We start from the raw sequence: 27,412 nt of genomic DNA on the forward strand, positions 1-27,412 counted from the left end.
CCGAGGACATGGATACGCTTTTTCCTCCAAGGTAGTTTTTCTTAAAATAGCCTCAGGTTGGCTACATTTTGGCATAATTTAAGTGGGCACTAGGGCTTTGAAAATTAAATATTATTAATGTATTCTTAAATTGTCTCTTATGCTCTTCAACATCTACATGAAAGTTCTGGGAGACATCTGGAGATTTGGGCTGGGTTTTCCCAGTATATCTCAGCTCAATTTTGTGCTTCCAGCTAATCTCAGAGAAACTGTAGAAACCCTGAACCAGTACCTGGAGATAGTTTTGGAGTGAATGTAGGCTAATTAACTGAAGCTTAATCCAACAAAACAAAAATGCCCAGGATTTAAGGTGTCACCCATTCTGCATAGGGTTGCATTCCCCTTGAAGGAGTAGTTTGGGGATACCCTTGGACCCAGACCTAGTACTGGATAAGCAGGTGGCAGTTATGGCCAGGAGTGCCTTTTACCAGCTTCAGCTGGTTAGCCCAGCTGCAGCTTTTCCTGGGCAGAAAAAAATCTCTCATGTGGCCCCTTGCCCTGGTTACATTCATATTAGCTTTACATGGGGCTGCCTTTGGGAAGTGTTCGGAAACATTGGTGCAGAATGCTATAGCCAGGATGTTGACTGGAGTAGGTTGTAGGGACCATAATCCAGATTCAGCCTATCTACACTGGACCACAATCTGTTCAAAATACAATTCAAAGTGCTGGTGTTGACTTTTAAAGCCTTAGGTGGCTTGGGACCAGCATACCTGAAGGATCATCTACTCACAAACCTACCTTGACCACTGCAGTCATCTTCCAAGGCCCTGCCGTGTGAGATGAGGCAGGTAGCAACCCAGGAGGGCCTTCTCCGTCATTGCACCAGAATTCTCTCCCCGTGAAGATTCATCTGGCCCCTTCTGTTGCCATCTTCCATCAGCAGGAAAAGTCTGTGTCGTTTAACATTCCCTCAGTTATCATTCTTTCCTGCCCAATATTTTGTTTTTATACAAGAATTTATCCTTAGTTTTAATGAAGTTATGTTGGGGGGGGGGTTATGGTTTTACGATGTAATTTTTTTATGTACGTTTTAAATCAGCCCTGATAAAGGCAGGGTATAAATTTTATGAATACTGTCATTTAACTATTCCCATAAATGACTTAGAACTTCCCTTAACTTGAAAACTGCCTCTTTTTTCTACTGCTCCGTGCTCTTGCTCAGACAATAAAAATTATCCTCCCCATCTGCCTCCCTAGAGTATATCAAGGCTAGCCATCTCTATATGTATACCCATGGAATAAGATATCTATCACCTTGGGTCCAAGATCTGGGATTTGCCATGCTGGGCACGTTCCTGTGGCACAACCTACCAGAGATCTCATTTTTGTTCACCCCAAAGCCTGAGAACTCTATTCTTACTATAGGGGAAGGGCCTGAGCCAGGATACTTGCAGGTGATGCTTCCTCAGTGCCTATTTCCATGTACAGAAGTTGCCCTGCATCTGTGAGCAGATTGAAAAGATGCCCTTTATTTTATACTGTTACATAAAATAGCAGGTAAAACTAGTACTAGTGCAGGGTAGTAAATAAGCCATACAGTACATTACTTCCTCAGAAACTGCATTAGTGAAGACCTACAACTAGTTTTAGCTAGCCTCGGTCAACAAATAAGACAAGAGTATAAAGAATTAAGTTAACAAAAAATACTGCAAAACAATGGGGGAGGGGGATGGAAAAGGGAAACAATACAACATGGAACCTTCCAGAGGTTTATCAGCAACTCAACGAAGTATTTCTATCCTTGGAGAAACTACTTGGAACAATCTTTCAAGGCTATAAAATCTTTACACTGGGAACCATCCATTTTCTGAGCATTTACGTCACAGTTTCCCCATGTAACTATATACATCCAACATCTAGTCATTTCAATGGTGGCCGAAAGAAAAGTCAGGAAAAATATGAGAAACTGCAACAGCAGTGCAGGAATACAGAGAAGGTGGTTGTTGTGCGGATCCCTATGCTTCTAAGCAATCAACAATGAGCGCAGCTGCGGGACGTTTCTTAGGATCCTCAAAGGTGCAGACAGAGAACAGCTCGATGACATTTTGATACAGCGGGCCTAGCTCTTCCACATTGAGTAGAGGCCTTGTCCCAAGAGCCTCATAGTATGCAGATTCGTCAAAGTCGTCTTCATCAAAAGAAGCATCTGAGAAAACATTAAAATCAGGTCAATGGGAGCCATTTCCTACAAAGCCAGTTACAAGACCGAGTAAGTAGATGGTCTCTGACATTTCATCCCAAATAATGCAGCAAAGACAGTGAATACAAACATGCACAGAGACAGACCACGTAATTCTAGAAGGCTACAAAACAGTTACTTTGAGAGCCATTTTTACTATAAATCTGGGGGGCCCCTAATGTTATGATGTTAAATGCTAACAAGCATTTGTTAAGAGTTTAATTGCCTTTCCAATTAATTCATTTACCACCGTGGCCCCCTTTTACTGGAACAATGTGTTTCTTCTGAGCTCCATACCTAAAGTGACTGAACTAGAGTCTGTCCCCACCCCAGACCACACACAAACTAACTTTCTATTGAACCAATTACATCAAACGAGGAAGAAGAGCTATGAAAGCCATCGCTCAGTTGGACCAAGAGGAACCCCTGTCAAGCACACCTTCATCTGATACTTCGTCATCTCCGGGAAGGGTAAGATGAGGTATGGAAAGTGTCATCATTTCCCACAGAGTCAGCCCAAATGCAAAGATATCAGCCTTGTCGGTGATGGTGCCATCTTCCTCCAGAGCTTCCTTTGGTTTCCAGGGCTCAGTGCCAATGTAGTGGGCCTCTGGGTCACTCACTGTGTGGAAACAGCATCAAAATGAAATGCAGGAGCCAGTATACATCTCCCAAAGGAAAAGGGTGAAAGTATAAATTATACAGATGCACCAAAAGCCATGTAAGGAACTAAATTCCATTCCCATCACCCCAATACTCATACACCCCACCTCCCCAAGCAACTGAGGCTTGAAAATGTGCTGATGAAACCGTAGGAGCTTAGGGAGGGTGGGTGAGCATCATTTGGGGAAAGGTGGGATGCAGTACCCTACACGGCTTTTGTTTCACCTGTTTAATTTATACAGCACAGAATCCACATAAGGGGGTACAATTTGTACTTTGGTTAAAAAAAATAAGCCATCCACCTAAAATCATCCATGGGCACAGACCATGGTTTGCAGGAGAGAAAGGAGAGCCTCACAGCCTCATCCTGCTGCCCCTTCCTTTCCTACTGGTGAGAAAGGAAGTTGGGAAGACCAGAAAACAGAAGCAAGAGGATTCCACTCATATATTCAAGCCACCATCTCTCCCTATACTTTCAAGATGCTTAATGGGAAAGGAAGGGGATTGGCAGCCAGACAGACACCCCAGCCCTGGTTCCTAGAAATCTTGAATAGCTAAGCTACACTGAGTCTTCAGCTTCCCTTTTGGTTCTGGAGTACAGCAATTTTGCCTCTTGTTTTAAGCAAGTATCTTTTATTTTTACATGTCACCACTGAGCAATAATGCATTCAAGTCTTGGTAACTACAGGACAAACGAGGAAACTTCATGGATCAATACCGAAAAATTAAGCTTTTAAAGAGAACGCTTCTTCTTGGCTACTTAGCTTTTAGGCATCCATGTAGCCACAAGTTGTTCAAGTATTTTAGCAGAAAAACAGGTTTCTTAATCCTTAGACAGGCCCGTGGCACAGAGTGGTAAGCTGCAGTACTGCAGCCCAAGCTCTGCGCAGGACCTGAGTTCGATCCCAGCGGAAGCCTGGTTCAGGTAGCCGGCTCAAGTGTGACTCAGCCTTCCATCCTTCCGAGGTTGGTAAAATGAGTACCCAGTTTCCTGGGGGTAGAGTGTAGATAACTGGGGAAGGCAATGGCAAGCCACCCTGTAAAAGGTCTGACAAGAAAATGTCGTGATGCGACGACTCAGTGCTTGCACAGGGAACTATCTTTACCCTAATCCTTAGACAACTCTGCAGTTTACCACATTTACTCCAAAGACAACCCTGAATATTCTTCCAAATGGGGAAACTCCCAAAGCAGCTAACATCATTCTCCTCTCTTCCAGACAGCTAGTTTGCTCACTCAGATAATAGCCCTCACTGGTTTCCCTTGCCCATCTCTTTGAAACATTCCTGCTAGACTCACCTTTCTTCCTTCCTCACAACCTCATGTAAGAAAATCCTTTTAAAATGATATACACGTACAAATACTAGACACAACTTTTAACTTGTATGGAAATGTTAAGATGACCCCTCTTTTTATGGCATACTTGTGAAAAACCTAGTACTGCATTTGAGTAAATACTGTAGTTCTTATTCACTGCTGTCCACTGTGAATGCAGTTATGGAGCGTGTAAGAGACCCCAGCTTGGCCAAAGCAGTTCTTAGAGAAATGCATTATTTTTTACCAGAACAGACAATGAGCAGGTACCACCACCAGGACGGTCCCTTGAGCACCAAGGCCACATGCTTCCTAGATCACAGAAACAGGAGCTGACGAGTGGCTACTAAGAGAATGCCATACGCCAAAAAGGAACTACCACCAGCTCAACATACCCGTCATGTTCTCATCCAGAGGCAATGAAACTCCCACGTCACAGATCTTTATTGATTCAAAGGCACCTTTAATGACAACATTGGAAGATTTGATGTCTCCATGAAGCAATTTTTTGTCATTGTGTAGATACTGAAGAAAAGAAGAAGGGGGTCAGGATGAGATTTCAGGGAGTGGTTCGTTAGTTTGCTTAAGGCAACAAGAATTACAGGGCAGTTCAGAAGGCATCCGAGAGCAGAGGACAAGCCGGATAGCTAGTTTGCTCACTCACACAATAGCCCTCACTTGTTTCCCTTGCCAATCTCTTTAAAACATTCCTGCAAGACTCACCGTTCTTTCTTCCAATGTTATGCCCATACCATCTTCGCTCCTCCATCTCCTTGCTTCTAAACCTCTCTCCTCCCTATTTCCTCTTCTCTGCCACCACCTGGTTTCCCCCTTCTACACATTTTAGTCTCAGCACTGTCTCCTCCCACCTATATTTTAACATGGACTGTTAAGCCCCCTAAACAGGGACCAAATCACTTCCAGGCTCCTTATAGCATGTAGTAGTGTGTAATAGGTAAATGTAAACCCAGTAATTGTAACACACAGTGCCATCTAAGTCATGCCTTTCAGCAGATTCTGGGCCGTTGCTCTGTATCCTAGGAGCCCTTCTATATCTTCCACCAACCATAACACTCATTCCAAAGAATTCTTTTTTTTTTAACAGCTCAAGGAACTTTTTTCAGCCTTTGGGATAGACCCCTCCTGCTCTTTCCACCCCCCAACAAAGTGCTAGGCTGCTTCTCCTCTTTGCACTTGTGAGTGCGTGATGAATTGGGCAGTCATTTGCCTTGTGAAGCTTCATGCACTGGCATGTTTTAGTGGTCATGTGCAGCCCCCCAGTTGTTGCAGTAATATAGATTAAAGCACATCATACAAAGCAATACACATTTATTCTAAGTGAACTTCTGCACTTTGTATTAACTGTCTTGTATTTTTAAGGTAAAGGTAAGCACTGAGTCATTACTGGCCCATGGGGGGGGGGGGGACGACGTCGCATCACAATGTTTTCTTGGCAGACTTTTTGTTATAAGGTGGTTTGCCTTTGCCTTCCCCAGTCATCTACACTTTACCCCCAGGAAACTGGGTACTCATTTTACCAACCTCGGAAGGATGGAGGGCTGAGTCAACCTCGAGTTGGCTACCTGAACCAGGCTTCCACCAGGATCAAACTCAGGTTGTGAGCAGAGCTTGGGCTGCAGTACTGCAGCTTACCACTCTGCACCATGGGGCTCTTTTTAGGTTGTATAACATATTAAAAATATATTGTACAACAACGTCCTCCAATCATAGAATGTACCAATGGTAATATATATTGTCGAAGGCTTTCACGGCCGGAGAACGTTAGTTGTTGTAGATTTTCCGGGCTGTATGGCAGTGGTCTTGGCATTGTAGTTCCTGACGTTGACACTGACACTGAGAGATCTCTGTCTTTGGTGCTACACCTCTGAAGATGCCAGTCACAGCTGCTGGCAAAACGTCAGGAGCTACAATGCCAAGACCACGGCCTTACAGCCCAGAAAATCTACAATAGTATTTTGACTGGAAGAAATCTCATGAGGATCTAGGTGAGAATTTTACCATTGCTATGGTAATCTTAATGCATTTCACAGAAACTCTGTTTTAAACACAATTAATTAGGAAATGTTAGTAAACCTAATTCTTATTGCTTATCTGTGTTCCATCTTAGAAGGATTTATATTAATAATCATATATGTTTTGATATCTTGCATCTTTAAAAAGACTAGAGTGTATTTCAATAAAAAGAAAAACTCTAGAAGGATTCTATGTTTCTTGATGGGGGAAAGTATTGCAAGAAGAACCCTATGGATTTTTTTGTGTGCTGATAAGCAAATTCGTTCAAAGAGCAAGGTCTGTTTTGCAGGTCTTAACTAATTGCTGAAAACTATCCAAGAGTAAAGATAAATCTTTAGTCTTAAATAGTGGGACCCTTAGTAAAGATCACAGATAAGAACTCATTACACAGTTACTGGATTTGTTTTAGAATCTCAAAAGTGACAGCGTGAGAACAAACCCCAAAGGCTGGTTCCACTATCTGAGCACAAATAAGAGTAATTAAGACAGCCATACCTTTGTTCCCTCTACTACAACGTTTGCAGCATCTGCTAAAGGATTATAGTCACAAGTAGATTCCACAGCCAGGATCAGACACATACCTTCAGTCCTCTTGCCATGTGCAAGGCAACTTTGAGGATGGTGGCAGCTGGAAAGGGCCCCAGGTGTTGTGCTCTTCTCTCTTCTATTAGGTCATTGAGAGATTTTTCTCCCCCATATTCCATGGCAAGGCACATACTCCCATCTTTGGCTTCAGTAAATGCACGATATCCTTCAAGCACAGGTACAATCTATTTGTTTAGGGGCCGTGGAAGCCTACATCCAGCCCAATGCCTCCCAACGTTTACACTCCAAAGAGTAATTCAAACCTTCAGTGAATTTGAAATGGTAGGAAAGGACCAGTTTTTAATCCTTTGTATGGAATTTTCCCATGCACATATACTTCATAGTTTCTAACACCACTCTGTGTGGTAGGTCCCTTTATTCCTGTTTTGCAGTTGGAGAAGCTGGCAAGGGCTGTTTGCTCTTACTGCACCCCCATTGCAAAACTGATATCCACTAAGACCACCACAGACCTCTCCACATCTCCAGCTCCACTTCTTTGTACTTAAAGATGAATCTCTTTGAACACATTTTAACCTGACAGGCAATAGTCTTAAAGTACCACCCCTGCTATGTTTCTTAAAATATTTCTACCCCACCTTTCCTCTTGGCTCAAAGCTCTTCCTAGAGAACAGACTCATTAGGGCAGGAGAGCAGCAAATATAATATTAATAATAATAATAATATAGCAATAACATTTGATTTATATACTGCCCTTTAGAACAACTTAATGCCCACTCAGAGCAGTTTACAAAATATGTTATTATCTCCTCAACAATCACCCTGTGAGGTGGGTGGTGCTGAGAGAGCTCTGGGAGAGCTATGACTGACCTAAGGTCACCTAGCTGGCTATAAGTGGAGGAGTGGAGAATCAAACCTGGTTCTCCAGATTAGAGTCCCACTGCTCTTAACCAGTACACCAAACTGGCAAATTTCAGAAACTACCCTTGTACTTCAGTATGGGCTGGCCACTGCTTGTCTACCGATAAACAGAGGATGCCTTAGGAATCTCAGAATGAAGATGCTACCCTCCCCTTTTCTCATTCCATCTTACCCACAATGTTTGGGTGCTGAAGATTTTTCAAAATCTTAGCTTCTTCATTTAGTCTTTTCTGATATGTGTTTCGCTGATTGGAGTCACATTTAGGATTTATCTTCTTCACAGCCCAGGGGGAATGAGAGATCCCTTTTGGAGATCTAAAAATATACAGCCTCAGTTAAAGATTGGACTTGATTGCTAGGATCACATGTAGAATCAGTGGTAGAGTTCACTCAACTATCAGATTACCAATTTTAATCTGAGTCTACGTTACTATAACAGAGCTCAGGAAGGAATTGTTACCCCCCACCCACCCTCAATCTACCATAAAGTAACAAACCCAGAATGCATTTAACGACCTTGTTTAGGTAGTTAGGTATCATGATATCTACCAAGATCCCCCGTCTTGGGCAATTTAAGATTCAAGCATGCCAGAGCATAGAGTAAGAGCAGATAATGAGCACCATATCACCGTATTCACACAACAGCAACTAAGGAAGAGACACATGGGACTGACAAATCCCAGGCACCCAGTCAGTATGGTGTCTAGAAATTTCATTGTGATACCTAATATTTTCATCAGTGATTTTACTGTAGTCTCTCTTAGCAATCTTTAGTGGAAGTACAAAACTTGTTTCTTTCATTTAGTTGTATGACAAAAATCATGTGCATGAAGTTCTGGTCATTGCATTGTTATATATTAATTTTACATCATTCCATGATGGTGGATGAATTCATTTCTCAACCAATTGCTTTCTTATTTGCTCCAATATTCAATTAAATGCAGCTGTTTAAAGCAATAAAGCTAATAATTTGAGAAATGGAGGGAAATTAAGTTAACTTTTGTTGTGATGACAACTAGGGCTACTCCCCTCCACACATATGAACTTATCTCTACAATACTTTGTCATAGCTTGATTAGAATTACAAGAAACTGTGAAGAGTCTAGCATTAGGTTTGTGGTAGCAATAATTAGAATATCATCAAAATCCTAAAGGCTGAAAAATTACTGACACTTGAATTCTTGAGCTGGGTCCTAGAGCTAAAGAAAATTTGTCAAAGTCTGCCCTGACCTACTCCCACGTTCTGTGTCACCAGCCAATTTGAACTAGGGGAATATATTGCTTTCTGTACCAAATTTGGCATGCGGACTCCAGAAGCAAAACAAATTATTCTCTCCCCTGTGCTCACCTTTTTGAAGTTATCCCACATAAATCTGTTTCACTCAAATCATTTGTCTCTAGCCGTGAGCAACTCCTAACTTTACCATACAGGTGTTTTCTTACCTTTTCATAAGATAAACATTGACTCCAGTTCCATAACCAAGCTTCTGCATGAAGGGAGAAGCTGGGATAGATATTAAAGATGGAGAACAATCTGGTCCTATATTGGACAAAAAGGACAGAAAGAGATCCTTTTTTATTTCCATAGTCTGAAAGAATGAATTTATCTGACCCATGATCAGTTACTGACACCTGGTAAGCCACTCTATGGGTTCTTCACTTAAGATAACAGGATACCACAGCTTTCTGTTTTCAGGGGAATAATGTTAAAGACTTCCAAGATCTCCTGATAAAATGCTGAAACTTTACAATACTTTTGAATCCTTCACTGTGCACTATCACCCCTTTCCTCAAGCAAGTTTCGTCAAGAAGAGAAATAGTAGTATGTCATTTTAAGATATTTGTTCCTGATGCTGTGAAAGAAATGCAGCAGCACAGAAAAAGGAATCCCAGAAGGCTTGATTCATAGCATTGCTCCTTCCTGTTTCAACTCACAATGCTAGGGCTTGGGATGTATCCAAATCTTAGTTTGAAGTATAAGGAGCAAAATTCTACCTGGGACACACAAATCACCCTATGTACGGCAGTCTTTGCTAAGAAAGGTGTGTTATTAGCAGGAAACATTTAGAAGATAAAAAGGGTCTCGCTACAAGTATGACTAAATACTGGCTCACCTGCTTTCTTTCTTTCAGCTGGTTTGCTGGGGGTCTTGAAGATAGGTTCTGCCTCCATTGCCAAGAATTACCCTGCAGAAGAGAGAGAGAATGTTGCACTGTGACAATCATAACTCCTTTGCATAGCACCATTTGCTGTTGGGAAGGGATCCAATATCCTATACACCAGCACCAGGTTCTGGAAAAGCCCTTTGGTTCTTCATGTTCCTCACTATAAGACAAACTGAGAGTTCATGGAACACAGTGGTGGGATATAAATGCCAAAAAAAAAATCAGTATTTCAACAAATGCAAACAGAAACAGAAATCTTGCAAAACCTTAAAGATTTAACAAATTTTTATTCTGGCAGAAGTTTCTATGGTCTAGAATGCCTTTCATCAAATGGATGAAACAGGGCCTCACTAAGCAGACATACAAGGTTATGCAAACAGTAGGGTTAAAGAGCAGGGAAGTGGTCTGTCTGTCTAGTGCCCAGAAATTGCAGTGAGATATAATTATCAAAAGTACAAATGTCATCAAGAAACGTACAGAGACCATTCACAACAGGAGTAACTGAGAATCACATGATTCCCTTTGATATTTTCCACATGGGTTTTTGGACTGCGCTCAGTGTTGCTGGGTTTTTAATTTGTTTCATCACCGCATTCAGTGGGAAAGGGCATATCTCAGCAACAAAAGGAACCAGCATTTTTTTAAAAATGAAAGCCAGGAACATAATACAGGGATTGTTATAACACATCAACAGAACAATATTCAATTGATTTTTTAAAAAAATTGAAAGCCCTGGAAGCATGCAGGAGGGGCTGCCCGCAGACTGAGGCAGGGAAACAGCAGGGAACTTTCTCATACTGACACCTGCAGCAGCAACACGAAAATTACACGAGCATGTCCCCGTGTGGAAAACATCTTTGCTAAATTAGTTAAACTCTGGTTAGGAAGAAGCTTGCCGATCCTTTACTCTGCAGTTATACAGAGGAGTGCACATAAGACCCGAGGAAGCATCCCAGAATCCTCTGGAAAGAAAGGACATACCAGCCAACAGGATGTAGTGATTAAAATTATGGGACCAGGATCTGGGAGACGCAGGTTCAAATCCCTAATCGATCGTGAAAGATCCCTGGACGACTTTGAGGCAGTCTGGCTCTCTCAGCTTAAACTACCTCCCAAGGACTGTTTTTGCAAGGATAAATCTGTGGAAGGAAGAACCACTTTGTATTCTCATTGAAGGAAGCATACCTTAAATAAGTCCTTTAATGCGGGAAAACTTCCTTGGAATAAAAAGCAGGGAAGCTGATCCTTGTAGTCCCCCGTACCCACCTTCTGGACTCCAGTTCTGTTTTTGCAGGGCAGGAAAAGATCTCGGGAGAGACGGGAGGAGTTAAAAAAAAACAGAATATGAAAACAGACAATCCTACCAAAATTCCTTCCGGATCGTCCAGTTGCCGTTTGAATCTTGGCGCGCGCTCTTCTCCCCCCTCCCTTCAAAGCTGCAATGGTGGCTGCCGAGGTCCAAAACAATTCGAACGCGGGAGCGTCGAATCGCGGTCCGCGTAAAAGAAAGAAAGAGAAGGGCCTGGTTTAATGGAGGGGAGGGGGAGGAAACATTTGTGGGGCGGGTCCATCAGCAGGACGGGGGTGGGGGGAGATGTCTAGAAGGAGACGGGGGTGAGGGAGGAAGGCTCCGCGTCAGAATGTGTGTTTTATGTGGGGCAGCATGCTCGTCTTCCTCTTCGCCTGGTAGTAGAGTCATCTGCTCGGTGCGCTCAGTGCTGTATCCCACGGAAGCGCGTGCTGAAATAAAATGTTAGTCTTTCAAGCCCCACAACAGAATCCTGTCCATTGTTTTTTTCCCGCCACGTGAAGAAGTTTTTAGGTCACACAGCTTAACCCTTCAGGGGAACAGAACCCTATAGCCCTCGGGTTGGGTTTTTATTCTCCAAGCCTCAAGAAAATAAATTATATTTTAACATGTTAACACTGAAGCGGTAACAAAAAAGCCTCAGAGTCAGTGTGGTTAAAGAGCACTACTGAGACCCCGCCTTTGAGGTACAAATCCAGTGGAGACGGATGCTTCCAGTCTCCCCTGAGCGAGCTGCCTACACTCGTTTCCAAATAACAGCATTGCTGGGGGGGTTTTCCCCTGTTCAATGAACAAGGCTTAATCACGATATTTTGCAGGGTATACTTCAGTTGCTGTCAGACCGGTAAATAACAAAGTAAGTTTCAAGGTACATAGTCCAAATGTTTAATCACTTTTTCTGTTTGCCTTTCAGATGCAGACAAATGATGATGGAACATCCATTCAGTGTGTGAATTGTGATTCATGGAATAAAGTTGGCCAACAGGCTTTGCTTGCTATTTAATCCACCCATTTTGGGGGTTGTTCATGGGCTGTTTATTTGTCCACTATAACATCAATATTGTTCATAAAAGCATGCATACATCCTGACAGACTGAACACTAACGGTCATTGAACAGAAAAAATTAATTTTGAGTGTATTGTATCTTGAGGACATAAGTTCAAAGAATGTGTTGGAAGAGGAGGATCCAGTGCTGTCCCTCTCCTCAGGTCTCAGAGAGGGGCAAATCAAAGAGAAATAGAGGTCAGGGCACTCTGTTTACTGCTCTGACTGTCCTTTAATATGCAGATTGCTATTACCAGGATTTCCTCCTGACTGCCTCCCTCTCTCTTCCTTTCTCTCCCTCCATCTTGGCAGCATGGATGCAGGCCTTGTCCTGTCATCCATGCCCATCCTTAGACTAGATAGGTAATTAGGATCTGTCCTCCTTTCCTATGAAAGTATGGAGTTCCTGCAATAAAGAACTCTTATTTCTTTTCTAAATATAAACCAGGTATGCTTTTATTATTTTCATTCCTACCAGCAGAACCAGCTCACAACCACCTATAATCATGCTTCCTATGCCTAACGATAGACTCTGCTAATGGCCCAAACATGGAATCCTTTAATTAGGTTTCTGGGGCCTACATAATGATTTATTTATCAGAATGGATATCGGTGCTTATGTTTAGACATTTTGTGATTTGCACTGGATTTGAGAAATGCATTTAAGCACTTGCACTTTAAAACTTAAAAAAATTTTAAAATGAAAAAAAAACATGTTTGAGTTATAGTATTTAGTCTCTGGTGGAGTTTCCTTCTTTTTTTGGCATGGCTTTTGCTCAAGAGACTGCCCTTTTGCAGTAATCACTGGGGGCCTGGCACGACCCCTCTGACCAAGGCAGTTTTCCTAGCATTGATGAGGGAGATAGAACTGTTGTATATATACACTGAAAAATCTGTTCCTTAACAAAGGAAAGACAAAGGAGAAGGAGAAGAGAGCAAGCAAGGAGGAGAGGAAGAGAGAGAAAAAGAAACAGAGGGAAAGGAGGTAGTGGAGAGAAGGGCATGGAGGTTGCTGGTGGAGAACCCCAAGGAGAGGAAGAGTAATAACAGGGCAAGAGGAGGTAGGAGAAGTAGTAGGGTTGGCCCAGTGGCAGGTCCTCTGGGAGGAGAGTCTCATGGCCCGAGGTGAAGACAAGAACAGGAAAAGGGTGGGTTTAGAAAGGACAACTGTAAGAAAGCAGTGACAAAATTAGTGACAGGCTTCTGCAAGAGGTGACGCACACAGACCTTTAAAATGTGTTCCTCTTCCCTTGGTGGTGGAGACTCGTCAAGTCATAGCTGACTTATCTTGCCAGCTGGCAGAGAGATGGCAAGAGACTAACAGAGGTAGTTTGCCATTGCCTGCCTCTGCAACCCTGGTTGTCTTTGTTGGAGGTATCCCATCCAATGACTAACCCAAGCCAACTCTGCTTAGCTTCCAAGACCTGACAAGATCAGGCTCACCTGAGCTATTTAGGTTAGGGCAGCCTCTCTTTTATGTGACACTTTGCCTTGAAGACACAAATGTCACATCGTGATTAATGTTTAGGCAGACAACATCATTCTTGGGAATGAATACAAACTTTTAACTAGCATAGTCTTGCAACATTCGTACCTTGGAGTTAGTCTTCTACACCCGCAGAACTAGGGTTGCCAGCCTCCAGGTGGGGCTTGACAATATCCCAGAATTACAAATGAATACATGAGGGGGCTTGGGTATCAATGACTGTCATATTAATGGCTGTTCCCATCCAGATCAGCACAGAAATACCCAGAAAACATGACAAAGAGTTGGGTAGCCAGAATATGAAATGTCACATAAAAGCCCACTACTGTAATCAAAACAGAATAATTTATTCTACAGAAAATCAATTACATGGTATGTTTTTAAAAAATGTTTAAAAGCATACATACTTAGAAAATGTAAAAATGCATGAAACAAAAAAATCAAGCTAGCTGACATTTGTGGTGGTTTCCACACAGGGACAGACGACAGACGGGCTTTTGTGGTTTCTCTGTTGCTGGGGCTGCTGCAGACAAAGCACAGCAGCAATGGGGCTTTCATATGGCAGGTTCCCCTGCAGCTTCCCTGCCAGCAATGGCCATCTCCCCCTCCCCTAGGCCACCAGAGATTTAGCAAAATTTTAAAAATTGTCAGTTTCATATTCTTATATTGCTATATCTGTAATAAGTGTAATTCCCAGCTTTCGTAACAGTGCAGTTCTGGGCAGGGGAGAATGCACAGGGAGCTGACTAAGTGCTATGCTGGTGTGTCTCCAAGATACGCTGGTGTAAGCCAGAGTTGTGCCACCACAGCGCCCTGGTGCTGCTATGCTCCTGGCCACTAGTGTAGCCCTAGCATGACCATCTACCAGCAGGCCATTGGCGTAAGTCCTATATCAGTGTGAAGGGCAGACTCAGGGCAATGGCTGGAGTTATTCAGCTTCCTCAGCTGCTCCAGCCAGGGAGCACCCCCAACAGTGGTGGAAAGTTATGCCAGTAAAAAACATGGCATAGGCCATAAGTGCCCATGCAACAGAAAGGCCAAATGCATCTCCCACAATGCAGCCCTGCCCAAAAGCCCAGTGGAGCAAAGGATGTGAACTACGGCTGCAACCAATTGGCTCCCCCTAGTGGTGCCCCCCACTTACACACATCCTGCCCAATGCTACATAAATTCCAACCAGGATGCCCCGTAGTTCAGTAGTTAGGGCACGCAGCATGGAACTCTGTCTCAAAGCTCTCTACTATGCACAGAGTGCACAGAATTGCCCTTCTGTGTCAGGAGAAGTACAAAAAGGATGCAACACTATTGGAGTGCTTAGCACCAACACTCAAAAGGAAGTGCTGTGTGCCTCACATCTCATTTCAGAACCCTAACAGGTACCCCATCTCCAGAGGCCCAAGTCAAAGGGGTGACCATGCACTGACAGGTAAGCAGGAGTCCTCACCTACCTCCCCATACCCTTTGCACAAGTCTGGTCACACCCTGGCAATGCTGGCTCTCACACCCAAGACCAGTGGTGTGCTTATTTGGGAGTGACTCAAGTCAGCCCAGCTTACTCCTGGGAAAGTGTTCCTAGGAAAGCTGTTTATGATGGGAGGCAGGGATGTTCTGGGTTCTTGGCTCACTCTCCATAGGGGGGGAGTGGTGTTGAGGGGCAGTATCAGGATCAGTGGCTGGGACTGGCTTCTCATATGTGGGACTCTCAGAGTTGTCATCAGCTGGTATTGTCTGGTGGATGTTGCTGGGATTACTATGGACTCTGACATGCTTGCTATGCTCTGTGCCTTGCAGAGGGCATGCGTTGTTGTTTTATGCTGTGGAATGTCCATAGGGAATGTACTTGTGGCATTACAGTTGCACTGGCAGTGGTCCACCTCCACTTCAGAAGCCTTCAGGATTACACTGTCTATAGCCTCCTCTATTGTGAAGGTACACCTTTCCCCTTATATCTCTACAAGGGAAGGGGCTAGAGACTTACTTTTTAAAAAACAAAAGCTGAGAATTTAGATCTTTGTTACACCGATTGTTACAACAGTAAAATGATATAGCAACTTGAAAGTTATTTTTTTAAAAAAACCATTAAAAGTCCTCTGATGGCAAGGGAGAGGAAATAGCTGCCATGAGAGTGGGAAAATTTGGATTTCTCCATCCATACAGCAGCCATCCAGCCTTTACTGCAATCTTTCCCAAAACTTTGGAGCAAAGCAAGTTTTAAAAAGATTGGGAAAAGCCAGGGAATCCCTGGGAGAGCAGAAATTCACCATGATACTGTGGGGAAGCAGGGGGGGAAACACTTTCTAACATCATTGAACCCAAGGCAGATAACCCATGCAGAAATGACTTGTTTCTAACATCACACCAGATAGGGTTCAAATATTTTGGCACCGGAAGTCTTTTTGTTCAAGGCATTTTGAGATTAAGGGAGCTGCACAGTATTTCACAAACACAGAAACAATGAGAAACATGTTTGGTAAACTTCAGTTGGAAGCTGCACTTGAGATGAAAGCACAACAGACAACAGAACAAACTCCTGTTTAAAACTTTTGAATGAGAGGAAGACTAGGCAATCTCAAGGGAGTACAAAAATCAGGTCTGGATGCAAATGAACATTTCTTTGAGTAAATGATATGAAATACCTGATTTACTAGCTGATCAGACACAAAAGTTAGTGCGTGCACACACACCTTAATAGACAGCTTAATGATAAAGGGGATGAGAGAGGAAGAGGAAAGATTTATGCGATCTGAAGAGAAACCAGAGGTAGAGGAGATTTTTTTTGCTTTACAAAAATACTAGGGGTCAAGTTAGATGCTCTACTTTAAAAAACCTAGCCAATATAAGTCTGTTCTGTCACACTAATGATGCTTACATGGAATAAGAAAGACACATAAACTGAGAATAATCAACACTTCTTGGATTAATATTTCTAATATTAACCGCATGGTGCATAACAATAACTATGAAAGGAAAAAAATAACAAAAGTGATTTTGGCGAAAGTTTAAAAAGGCCAGAAAACAAAAGAAAGATCAGGTTCAAGCCAAAGAAAGGCAGTCAGGCTGACTGAATAATGGAAGTGGTTTCCTGAAGTCATCAGCAATCTTAAGGAGCCCCTCTTTCTGAATGGAAAATAATGGCACAGTCCACAATGGTGGTACTAGCATCACAGTTGCACATGACAGCAAAATAAATGGCTACAGACCAACTCTTGAAATAAACAAGATAAGGATAAAGAAGATATAGGAAAGCATGGACTGGAACATACATCATCTGGATTATGATTAATAATAGAGTGGAGTAAGAATTACAAGAGAATAACAGTGCTATCTTTAGCTGAGTTAATTCATATGAGCAATTCGCAATGCCATCCTAAGCAGAGTGACACTCTTCTAATGGCTTCAGGGGACTTAGAAGTGTGTAACTATCCTTAGGATGGCACTGTGAAGTGCTCATATGGATTATCTTCTGGTAGCTAAGCGAACAAGACTCTTGCCTAACTTCCAGAAAACCCCAGGTTTAAGACTTCTTGTTAAGAGACATTTTTACTGTTATGATTAGGATGTTTTTCTTTTAAAACAAGCCAAGTGCTCTCCTCAACCCAAGTGTAAGTTGACTGTATAAACGTTGATATGTCCCTTGGAGAAATAACTTCCTCTATAGATATATCTTCCCACTCAAGTGGTATTTCACCCTTTCCTTCAAAAACTCCTTGGTGGACATTTTGTAATTCATTTCTAAAGTGGCAGACAAACCATTTCCAATAACGTTGCACAGAGGTGTTTGGTTGGATATTCCACTTGGCATAATCAGATCCTGCTCTACGATACTGTTTGCAAGGAATTTCCTTCCCATCAACGATGAAGGTGGAATCACTTGCTACGATGCTGGAGCAAATATCAATGACAAAATGATTTGTTTCTGCCCACTGGATACCTGTTACAACCTGTGGACGATGGAGATAAGTGCTATGTTGTCCATCATGGTCTGGAATGGTGTTTGTGCAAACTGCTTTGCAAAACGGGCACTGCTTCATGCATCTGCAAAATTGCTCAAAGAGAATCTCATGAGGTTTTGCAAAAAATGGTTCCAAATCAGTCTCAGAGAATGCTCCTTCTAGGTTATCTAGCACAGGAAGTAGTGAATCAAAAACTGCTTCTTTAATCAATTTTATGCCTATGACTTCTTGATGTTCAATGCTGCTCAAGGTATGCCTTGGAAGATACAAGTAATCTCCTATCCTACTGCAGAATTCATCCAGCCACAAGAATACATTGCCTCCTTTATCTTCAACGACTTTTGTTGAGTCATTGATAGCACAGAGAATAAGATCTTTGAAAACATCAAGATGAGAATTTAAGAACTTCTTTAATTTTGAATTCTGTTTATCCAAACAATAGTTATTAACCCGTTGTCGGATAAATTCCCCCATTGAGTAACTTGGATTATAAATGTATTCCAAGTATTTCTCAAAATTTTCATTTTCAGCCAGATGAATCAACATGTACATATCTAAGTTCTCTCGATTACCACTGAAAGCTGGGTCTTCCGACTTCATCAGGTTGACTATGTCCATCGCAGTCTTTTCATAGATTGCATCACGAATTGCCAACTGAAGGCTGTTGCACAAAAAGGCAGCAAATGTTGTGACAGATTTTGCTCCTTGGTAAGTTATGACAAATGATTGAAACAATTCTTCTTTCTTGCTGTTAAGATAGAAACAAGGATCATTCTCTTTCTGGAAGATTTTATACTTTTCTGCAAAATTTCGTGCTGCCATCTGGCACAAATAGAGTGATACATCCACTCGGTATGAAGAAGAGGTCTGTAACTGATATTTATTTTCAAAGGCATGTATACTCTCATTTATTATTTCCACTAATTCATGAAAATAACTAGAAGTGTAATTCATAATATCCTCTTCTTTCTTCTTGATGTATTCATGGGTAAGCATCTCCAGCTCGCTTGTCAACTTGCAGGGGGCCTTGGGAGTTATTTTAGTTTTTCGAAAAATTTTCTTCAATTTCCTAAAGAAAATGTGATGAGAAGCTTCTGCAGGAAAACTTCTCCATTTAGAGGATTCTTTAATCCTGTTTCTAATATCATGTTCAGTTCTGAAGAAGTCGCAAAGAAAATGTTCCATGTCAGTCCTAATATTGAACGTATTTATGTGAGATGCAAGAGGAGATACTTCTGAAATCCATTCTTTCCACATACCATTGAAATACTTTCTCAGTTCACTTTCATTCAGCACTCTGTCTCTGCAGCATCGGGCTACTTCCTTGCTTTTTTTCAACAACTCATCTATGTACACAGATTTCCTTTGTTCACAACTCCTCTGACACTTCTTCAGATTAATCAGCTTCTCACAATGTTGACAAGTTTTGTTAATGAGCTCTTCTTTTAAACAGTCTAACTTTATTTTAACATTCTCTTTCCACTGAATCATTAGATGGCTGTATTTGTCTTCTTTAAAGTGCTTTTCCAAATCCATTTGAACATCTTCATATGTGCTCCGAATACTCTCTTCCAGGGTGGATTTGTCTATGTCATGGATTTTCCCATTTTGGATCTGGATATTCAGCTTGTGGTGAAGATAAAGCATGAAGCTCCTCAACTGCCAGGTCCATTTGCCATATTTGTTCTCTAGCCTACTGTAAGCAGCAAGCTCCAGGCTATTTCTAAAGCTGAAAACAAAAGTTTCATTCAGCAAAGCCTGCCACAGGTTCTGAATGCGTGTTTTTAATTCAGAGAATGTCAGAAGGCCCCGTTGGGATTTTTTCTGTCCATCCATAAGAACTTTGCTTTTCAGTTCCTGTACCTTTTGGCTGTAAATGGGATTTGGTGGTGCCATGGGTGGCTCTCCCTCCCAGAGATGTGGAAAGTAGTAAACATGAGAGTTCACATCAAAGTGGATCAATTCACTAAAGCAGCTGACATCACAGGACTCTTGCTGAGCAGCGGTGACTGTCATTTCATCTAGCTTTTGCAGGAGGCATCTTTGGCTTTCCCTGTTATTTTCTTCTGGGGTTATTTCCCCAGCATTTTGGCATACAAACAAACAGCTTGGGGAGAGGTTTACTTTCTTCATCCTCAGAAATGCCTGCACAGCGATCTGAAGCACATCTTGCATTTCTGAAGGGTTCTCTCCAAAAGTATTTATTATTGTCATATTGCCCAGGCCAATGACAAAAGTGGCTAGCTCATTATCGTGATTCAGTATTGTTCTGTTTTCTAGTTTTGTAGCCTGAAGTCCTTCTGTATCAACAACAAGCAAAAAATCAAAGTTCAGCCTTGGCCTGAACTCATCAGTCACTTTCACTAGTTGCATAGAAGCACCCTTCGTGCCTCTCCCTGGACTGACACTGAACTGAAGGCCAAACATGGTATTCAGGAGGGTTGACTTTCCTGTGTTCTGGCTTCCAAGGACACCAAGAACAAACACTTCTTTGTCCCCCAGCTTCTCAGCTAATGAGTCAAAAATGGCACTGATCCATTTTATTGGCACGTGTGAAGCATCACCATCCATCAACTCTATAGGATACCCTGAAACAAGCAGATCAACTGCTATCTGGGGCAGAAACTTGACAACCCGATTCTGTTGAGGTGGCACATCCAAAGCTTCATAAAGCTGACTGACTTCCCTAAGAAGATGCTCTAAGCCAAAGGTGGACTCACTTATTTCCTTGGATAAGTCTTCTAATTCACAGTGCAAGTCACCGTTTTCTCCTGACCTCATTTGTGTCCATAAATTATGGTACTTCTCTTGAAGCTCTGGTAGGTAATCTGAGGACCGGTTAGCCATAAAGATTTTCAGCCACTGCAGAAAGTATGTTTTAATGTTAGGTAAGGAAGAGCACAGATGTGTAAGGAAGGATTTCATAAGGTTATTAAGGGGGAACACCTGATTTAATTGGTCTTGCCTTATTTTTTGCTTTGCAGAATTTATTTGGCTTATTTGCTGCTCAAGTTCCATGTTCTCATGGTCTTGCAAATGGTTTTGCTCCCTGTCTTTCTTACACCACATGTGCCATAATGATCCCTGCAGAGGCAGGAGTGTGCTTTTTTCCCCTAGGATATTTTCTTCTTTCAGAATATTTACTATATTTTCTGCCATGGTTTTGCCTGCTTTACACTCCTGTTTGTCTTCATCTACAAGGAAGCCATGCTTTTGGGCAATGACTCCACACGTCTCAAGGCTATGACAGCTATTTGAAATTTTTAAAATGGACCTAATTTCTTCTGCCAGTTCCTCAACTAAAGCTGTCTCGTTGCGATTTTTAACAGCGATTTTTATTCTTCTTGGGTGCCTGTTAGTTAAAATTTGCTCTTTGTCAACACAAAGGAAAATGAAAGGTTTGGGAGACTTGAGGAGCTCTCTCAGAAATGTTTTGCTATCTCCATTCCCATTCCAGTCATTTTCTGACAAGAGAACCACGGTGACAGCAGCTATCTCCTGCAAAAAGTTAACCTGCTCTTTATGTTCTTTTGAGTCTCCATGAAGATTAGTGAATGCAATACAAGTGTCAAAGATGTCATTTCCCTTCCCATCTGGACAGTACCATGCAATTTCTACCACCCCTTTCATCAAGAGACCATTTTTGTTGCTCCCTTTACAGTATCGATGGAAAAAGATATTATGCTTTTGTTTACTCAACAGGTGGTTCAAAAGTTGGGATTTAGAAGATGAAGATGCGCTAAACCTGATGAAAGACACCACAGGTGTAGCTACCTGATAAATCAATTTGCTTCCCTTCTCTTGCCATTGCTTGTAGACCTGGCAGAAGGACCAAAGAGGTAACTCTATTTGAGAAGTACAGGGAATGGGCACCAAAAGCGGGAGGGCAAATTGGCAGAAGGAGAGCTTCATTGCAATGTACTGTCTCATAAAATCATCTGTGCAGTAGAAAATGGCCATCTGGACATCCATGGGGTGGATGGGCTTTTGAGTGGTTTGAAAAACTTCATGAGATTCCTCACGAGCATCTTCAAAAATGAAATCTAAATCATCTAAGTGTTTGCTTGCATGGTCAGCAATGTCTGATACTTTGGTTCCATCTTGCTGAAGGCTAGTATCATCTTTGCAAGCCAGATCTCTTGCCCGGTAGTCCAGCATGAGTATCTTTTCCAAAAAATAACATGGCAGTTCCTGGTCAGTACTTGGTTGTCTGTCAAATACAGATGTTTTGTGAATGAGATGGAAGTCTGACATTTTCATTTTATTTGGATAATACTGTTCCAGTTCAAGTGACTTCAGCAAATTGAAAAACTCCTTATTTTGATGATTGCTCAAAGTTTTGTTCCAGCTGGACTCTGCATCTTCGCACTTTGAGTTCCCAGACAGGTTGCTTTCCTGTAATATACTTTCTAATTCTCTTAAGACTTTCTCTTTCTGTTGATCACACTTTGTGGCTTCATAATTTCCATCAATAAGGTAAGCCAAATTTTTCTCCAACAAGTTCCAGTTATTGCAGGTATTATGTTTGCTGAGGACAGCAGCCATTTCATTTGTCCACAGGTTTTTCATGTGATCAGTCATAAAAACGAGGCGTTTCTTCTTCTCGTCTGAAGGCACGTCTTTATGGTCAGCTGATATTCTTAGACCTGTCAGGATTAAATAAGCCTGAGCTCTATAAGGATCTTTCTCACAGAGAGCCAGGTATTTCTCGTGTGCTGCTTGCATTTCCAATAACATGAAGTCAATTTCCGAAGCACCAAGGTGACACTGGAATGTATTATTTTCTACATCATATCCTGCACTGCAAGCAATTGACAGCAGCAACAGTGACATCTCCTCCTGGGAGCTCTTTCTCAGAGCCTTCAGTAAAGAGCACAAAGCCAAGCTCAAATCTGGGCAATTTTTGCCCTCTTCTGCAGCTGCTGCGGTAGAAACTGCAGGCTTTAGCACTGCATCCTTGGGGGCAGTCTTCATTTGCTGAAGGATGCGAATAAAGTCAACAAATTCTGTAATGGAGATAGCTTGTGGCTGCTCATTTTCAGTACAAGAGATCCACTGCATGATGAGTGATGAACTGGGAAAACATGGGACTGAATAAATGTGAGGTTTCAGAAGGTCATGGAGAAGAAATCTCATATAGCAGGTGTTTGGGGATACTAGATCTTTTTTCAATAATAAAACTGTATGCTCCAGGAAATTCTGGAGTACTGGATTTGAAAGGCATATATTAATCCATATATGTTCGGACTTGGTTTTTTCACATAGCTTCCTTTTGAAATTAACCAGCTCTACTAATTTATCTGGATTAGTGGTGATCTTCCACTCCTTGAGGCCCTCCAAGAATGTCATGACTACTTTCTCCCCATTGGCCAGTTCCTCTCCACACATCCCACTTATTTTTCTGCCACTTAAGGCTTCATAGGATCCCCTGAGACTGTTAAAAACATCAAGAACATCTTCAAAATCTTTCTTGTGATTGGACAAGACAATGTCCCATACAGGGATGAACTCATCACCCCGGTCGATAACACTCCAGGTTTTATTACTGGCCAATAGACCAGATTTCCAAGGTATGAGTGAATCCACTTCAGGAGGACCACCTGTTTTGTTCGCAAAGAGCTGAACTGTTATTTGAGATGACTTTTTATCAGTACTTTCAGATGACGCATTTGTTTTGGCTCCACCAAACGCAGTGCCACCAACTTGACCAATATAGCAACCTGTTATGAGAGCACCGAGAGCATTTTGGGTTTGTTTCTTCATCTCTTCTCGTTGATTGGACTTAAAGCCCTCAGAAGACGCTGTCCGCCAAAATATCCCACCCAGGTGAATATGAAAGTTAACATGAGAACCGAATCTCTTGAAAAACCTCCCACACCTGTTCTTTAAAATGTTATCATTATTCGAGTTGTGTCTCAAAAGACATTCAATCTCTCTTAACTCTTGCAAAGCGGAGCTGGAGAGCTTGAGCTGGTCCCTTGGAAAATGGCACAAGGCAAGTGGGATGTAGTTATATTGGGTTGTGCAAATATAAAAATTCTCAGAGGAAGACCTAGAGGTTTTAGCGGATCCTGAACCTCTATTGTAATTATCACGGGTCTCTGCATTGCATCCCTTTATGTCAATTTTAGAGGCAAGGCCAAAACTGAGACCCAAATGCTCCACAGTCTTCCTGAATGTAGATTCTTCTTTTGAAGATGAAAATTCCATTTGATCAAGACATGACCCTTGACTAGGACCACGGAGCTTGAATCCTTCTGGAATCTGGATGAGCTGTTCTCTCTTCCCCAGCAGGTCTATGATGTTTGTGGTTTGGTAAATGCCTTGCAGGGCCAGACCTCCTGATGCCCATGTTAAAATTTCATGGTCGGAGAGATTCTCACTTCTGGTCACTGACCCTTCTGGATGGGTCTCTTGAAGAAGCTTCTTTTCGATGACTTCCCTCAAAGTCTCTTTGGGTTCCTGCGAGTTCTCAGGAAGAATGTTCTGCCATTCTTTCTGCCATTCTGCATTCTGCCATTCTTTCACATTTTCTTCATGTTGGGTTTTACCTTTCTGTAGCTGTTTTTCTATATCCTCCAAGGCAGCTTTAGCTAATTTTTGGGGGTCTGGAGCAGTTGATTTTGAATCATCACTTGGGGATGATTCTGGAAGCTTCTGGAGGGGTAGCGTCGGTTCCTGGCTGGCCATGGTCAGCAACTGTTGTGGTTTCTGGTCCTCTTGAATACGCAACAGAAGGGATGAACTGATACCTCTAATTTGAGGGGGGAAATGCTAATAATTTTGTAATCAAATGTTCAGTCTCCATGTTCTTACTGAGATGCAAGGACATCAGCCTTCTTGGCAGGCGCTGTCAAACTGTGACGATTAAAAAACTGGAACACAGATCCAGTCGTCTCATTATTCCCTCTCAGGTATTCCCTGTAGATAATCTTCTTTACAGAGATGGCTATAAAATGGAGATTTAAAAAAAAAAGTCAGATATATTAATACAAATCTATGCTTTTCAGATTTGGGGGAGCTAGAGAACTCTTTAATAGTCTATATAAATATTAATTTCCCACACTCTAATTTTTTAATATAAAAACACTTTGATCTCCCACCAATTTTTAATATATGGTAGAATTCTCCAAACCAGCCTTTTGCAAATACAAACTAACATATATCATGAACAAAACTGCACACGTACAAAGAAATCAAATTTAAAATTGAGAAGGACAGATGTAAACCCATAAGTTCATGGAAATCAATAATTAAAGGAGCTATCCTAACCAGGTCAGCTCAGAATTCTACTCGGGGTTTCCTCACAGGGAAGTGTTCTTAGGATGGCAGCCTAAAACAGAAGCAGTTTGTTTAAATCAGATTAAGAGCATTCTAAAATGAAGCACTCCTCCCCTCCTTTCTGAAACTTAAGGAATGATGTAAGACTCTTGTTGGATCTGACCAAATATATAAGGCCACTATGTGGTGGTCATAAACAGTGATTCCAATGGGGAAGAGCAGTCCACAGTCCCGGCACTTCTTTCTGTTTCTTTTACAGACTTTTCAAGCATACTGCCTTCCTCCGTCTTCATACTATGACTGAGGCTTCTGACTAGGGCAAGGGAACTGCCCCCCTCAAATGAGCCAAACTGGGCATCCTATCATGTGTCAAACCCCAAACTGGCCCTGGTAGAACTCTAATCTGGAGAACTGGGTTTGATTCCCTACTCCTCTGCTTGAAGCCATTGGGTGACCCTGGGTCAGTCACAGCTCTCTCAGAGCTCTTTGTAAACCATTCTAAGTGGAAGTTAAGTTGTCCTGAAGGGCACTATATAAATCAAATTTTGTTGTTGTTATTAAACTTAGACTGAACAGGCATGATTTGCTGTTCTAGGAGGATTGGGGGGGAACCAAGGAGGATGTTCCTTGCTGCTGACCTTCACAGTTGGATGGGGGAAGGCAGAAAGATGAGAAATCTCCACGGCTTTTTTTCAGTGGGAGCGCGGTGGAACAGAGTTCCGGAACCTCTTGAAAATGGTCACATGGCTGGTGGCCCCGCCCCCTGATCTCCAGACAGAGGGGAGTTTAGATTGCCCTCCGCGCCACCGAGGGCAATCTAAACTCCCTTCTGTCTGGAGATCAGGGGGCGGGGCCACCAGCCATGTGACCATTTTCTCCGAGTGCAACCCACTGAGTTCCACCACCTCTTTTCCCAGAAAAAAAGGCCTAGAAATCTCTAACACCTCCCACGCCCCCCCCCAGAGCCAGTTTGGTTTAGTGGATAAGAGTGGTGGGACTTTAATCTGGAAAACTGGGTTTGATTCCCCACTCCTCCACTTGAAGCCAGCTGGGTGACCTTGAGTCAGTCACAGCTCTCTGGAGCTCTCTCAACCCCACCCACCTCACAGGGCGATTGTTGTGGGGATAATAATAACATATTTGTAAACTGCTCTGAGAAGGCATTAAGTTGTCTTGAAGGGCGATATATAAATCAAATGTTGTTTTAGTTACTGATGCCCAGTGTCTCAAGCTCCTCTTTCCCCCCACCCTTGCCAATCCCTATACTCCTTATGAAGGATACCTGCCAGAAACTTTTGCTGTGACTGTTTGTTCTTTCAGCCTTTTGAAGATGTGAGGAAACACCGAGTTGTTTGTAGTTGTATTCCTTGTTGCTGGCTGGGTAGCGTGCCTCTCTCTTATGCCTGAAACTGGTGTGTCCCACTGCTCACTGCCATGAAACTGGAAGGTAAGAATGAACATTGTACATTAAGGATGGAATTGAGGGACAGAGAACTTTGGCTGCTAGGCCTTTATTCTCACTTTCCTGTATATTCCTTTGATGCTCACTTTTCTGTAAGTAAATACTTTAAAACATGCTTATCTTCAACCCTGTCTTATAAATAACAGAATTAATGTTCACCCAGGAATGGCCCCCCTTTTTTGCTAGCAAGATTTAAGCAGGCATGGCCAGGATAATTAAAACAAGGGATTTTACTTCTGGCAAGTGCACCTTCTTGGGAGGACTTGGAAGAGCCCCCCATTTCTCCTATTCTCCTTTCCTGTTTCCACTTCCCCCCACCATTGCCAGCCCATATTCTCCTCCCAGCTGGCTGCTCCTATAATATCTCCTTTCATGCCTCCTCCTCACTCCTGCTCCCCCACCCCATCTTTCTTTTTTTCTTCCTGTTGTTCTGAACCACATCGGGCTGCTACTATAACCCAAAATGCCATCCAATGCCATCTGCACATACATTGATAGCACTGCTATGGTTAGGGGGGTTAGTAACTCTGATTTTATTTTAAGCCTGTCACATTTTTCTGCAGAAACACACTTTAGTTCTGTATGACTCCCTTGTGCAGATTTTTAAAATTTATACTGGGAACTAGCCATGGCTATTAGATATAGGACAGAAACTGTTATGCATCAGAAAAGATGTACTAGGTGGTGGATCCAGATTAAACAGACAATACCCACTGATTCCGCCTTTCTGCAGTTCTTCAGCATCCCCATTCCCGCAAGAGATCAGTGGGTAGCAGAAAGATGAGGGAGGCAGGAAAATTCCATACTACTGGTTGAAAATTAAGTCTAGATCCAACCTCATACAAAAAACACCTTAGGTCTGGGGTCCTGGGTGGGCAGAAGAATGATGAGTGGGAGGAGTGGGACAGGCAGGTGGGGAAGGCAGAGTGACGTAATTCCCCAGGAGCTTCATCCAGTGAATGCTGAACCCAGAACCATCTGCTGAATAAAAGCTTTTTACCGGCTACTTGCTGTT

The 27,412-nt window shown here is 42.3% G+C and overlaps 2 protein-coding genes across 4 annotated transcripts; both read right to left on the reverse strand.

Annotated features, from left to right (window-relative positions):
* Positions 1–1,504: 1,504 nt before the first annotated feature.
* PBK (PDZ binding kinase) lies at positions 1,505–11,313 on the reverse strand. 3 transcript variants are annotated; one of them, XM_054986146.1, is made up of 8 exons: positions 11,226–11,313; positions 9,811–9,882; positions 9,140–9,236; positions 7,869–8,011; positions 6,814–6,983; positions 4,594–4,723; positions 2,661–2,843; positions 1,505–2,188 (listed from the first exon to the last, which is right to left on the reverse strand). In XM_054986146.1, the coding sequence occupies exons 2-8, from the start codon at positions 9,866–9,868 to the stop codon at positions 1,998–2,000; spliced, it is 972 nt and encodes a 323-aa protein (XP_054842121.1). In that variant the 5' UTR covers positions 9,869–9,882; positions 11,226–11,313; the 3' UTR covers positions 1,505–1,997. The 3 variants fall into 3 exon arrangements, with proteins under 3 accessions (XP_054842121.1, XP_054842113.1, XP_054842128.1); XM_054986138.1 differs by having other exon boundaries at positions 11,047–11,234; XM_054986153.1 differs by lacking the exon at positions 11,226–11,313 and adding an exon at positions 10,843–10,961.
* A 5,915-nt stretch (positions 11,314–17,228) lies between these two features.
* On the reverse strand, positions 17,229–22,715 carry LOC129325185 (interferon-induced very large GTPase 1-like). Its single transcript, XM_054972772.1, has one exon. It carries the CDS (start codon positions 22,713–22,715, stop codon positions 17,229–17,231), a length of 5,487 nt encoding a protein of 1,828 aa, XP_054828747.1.
* Positions 22,716–27,412: the final 4,697 nt, after the last annotated feature.

Source organism: Eublepharis macularius, chromosome 1 (genome assembly GCF_028583425.1).
Source record: "Eublepharis macularius isolate TG4126 chromosome 1, MPM_Emac_v1.0, whole genome shotgun sequence".
Classification (NCBI taxonomy): Eukaryota; Metazoa; Chordata; class Lepidosauria; order Squamata; family Eublepharidae; genus Eublepharis; species Eublepharis macularius.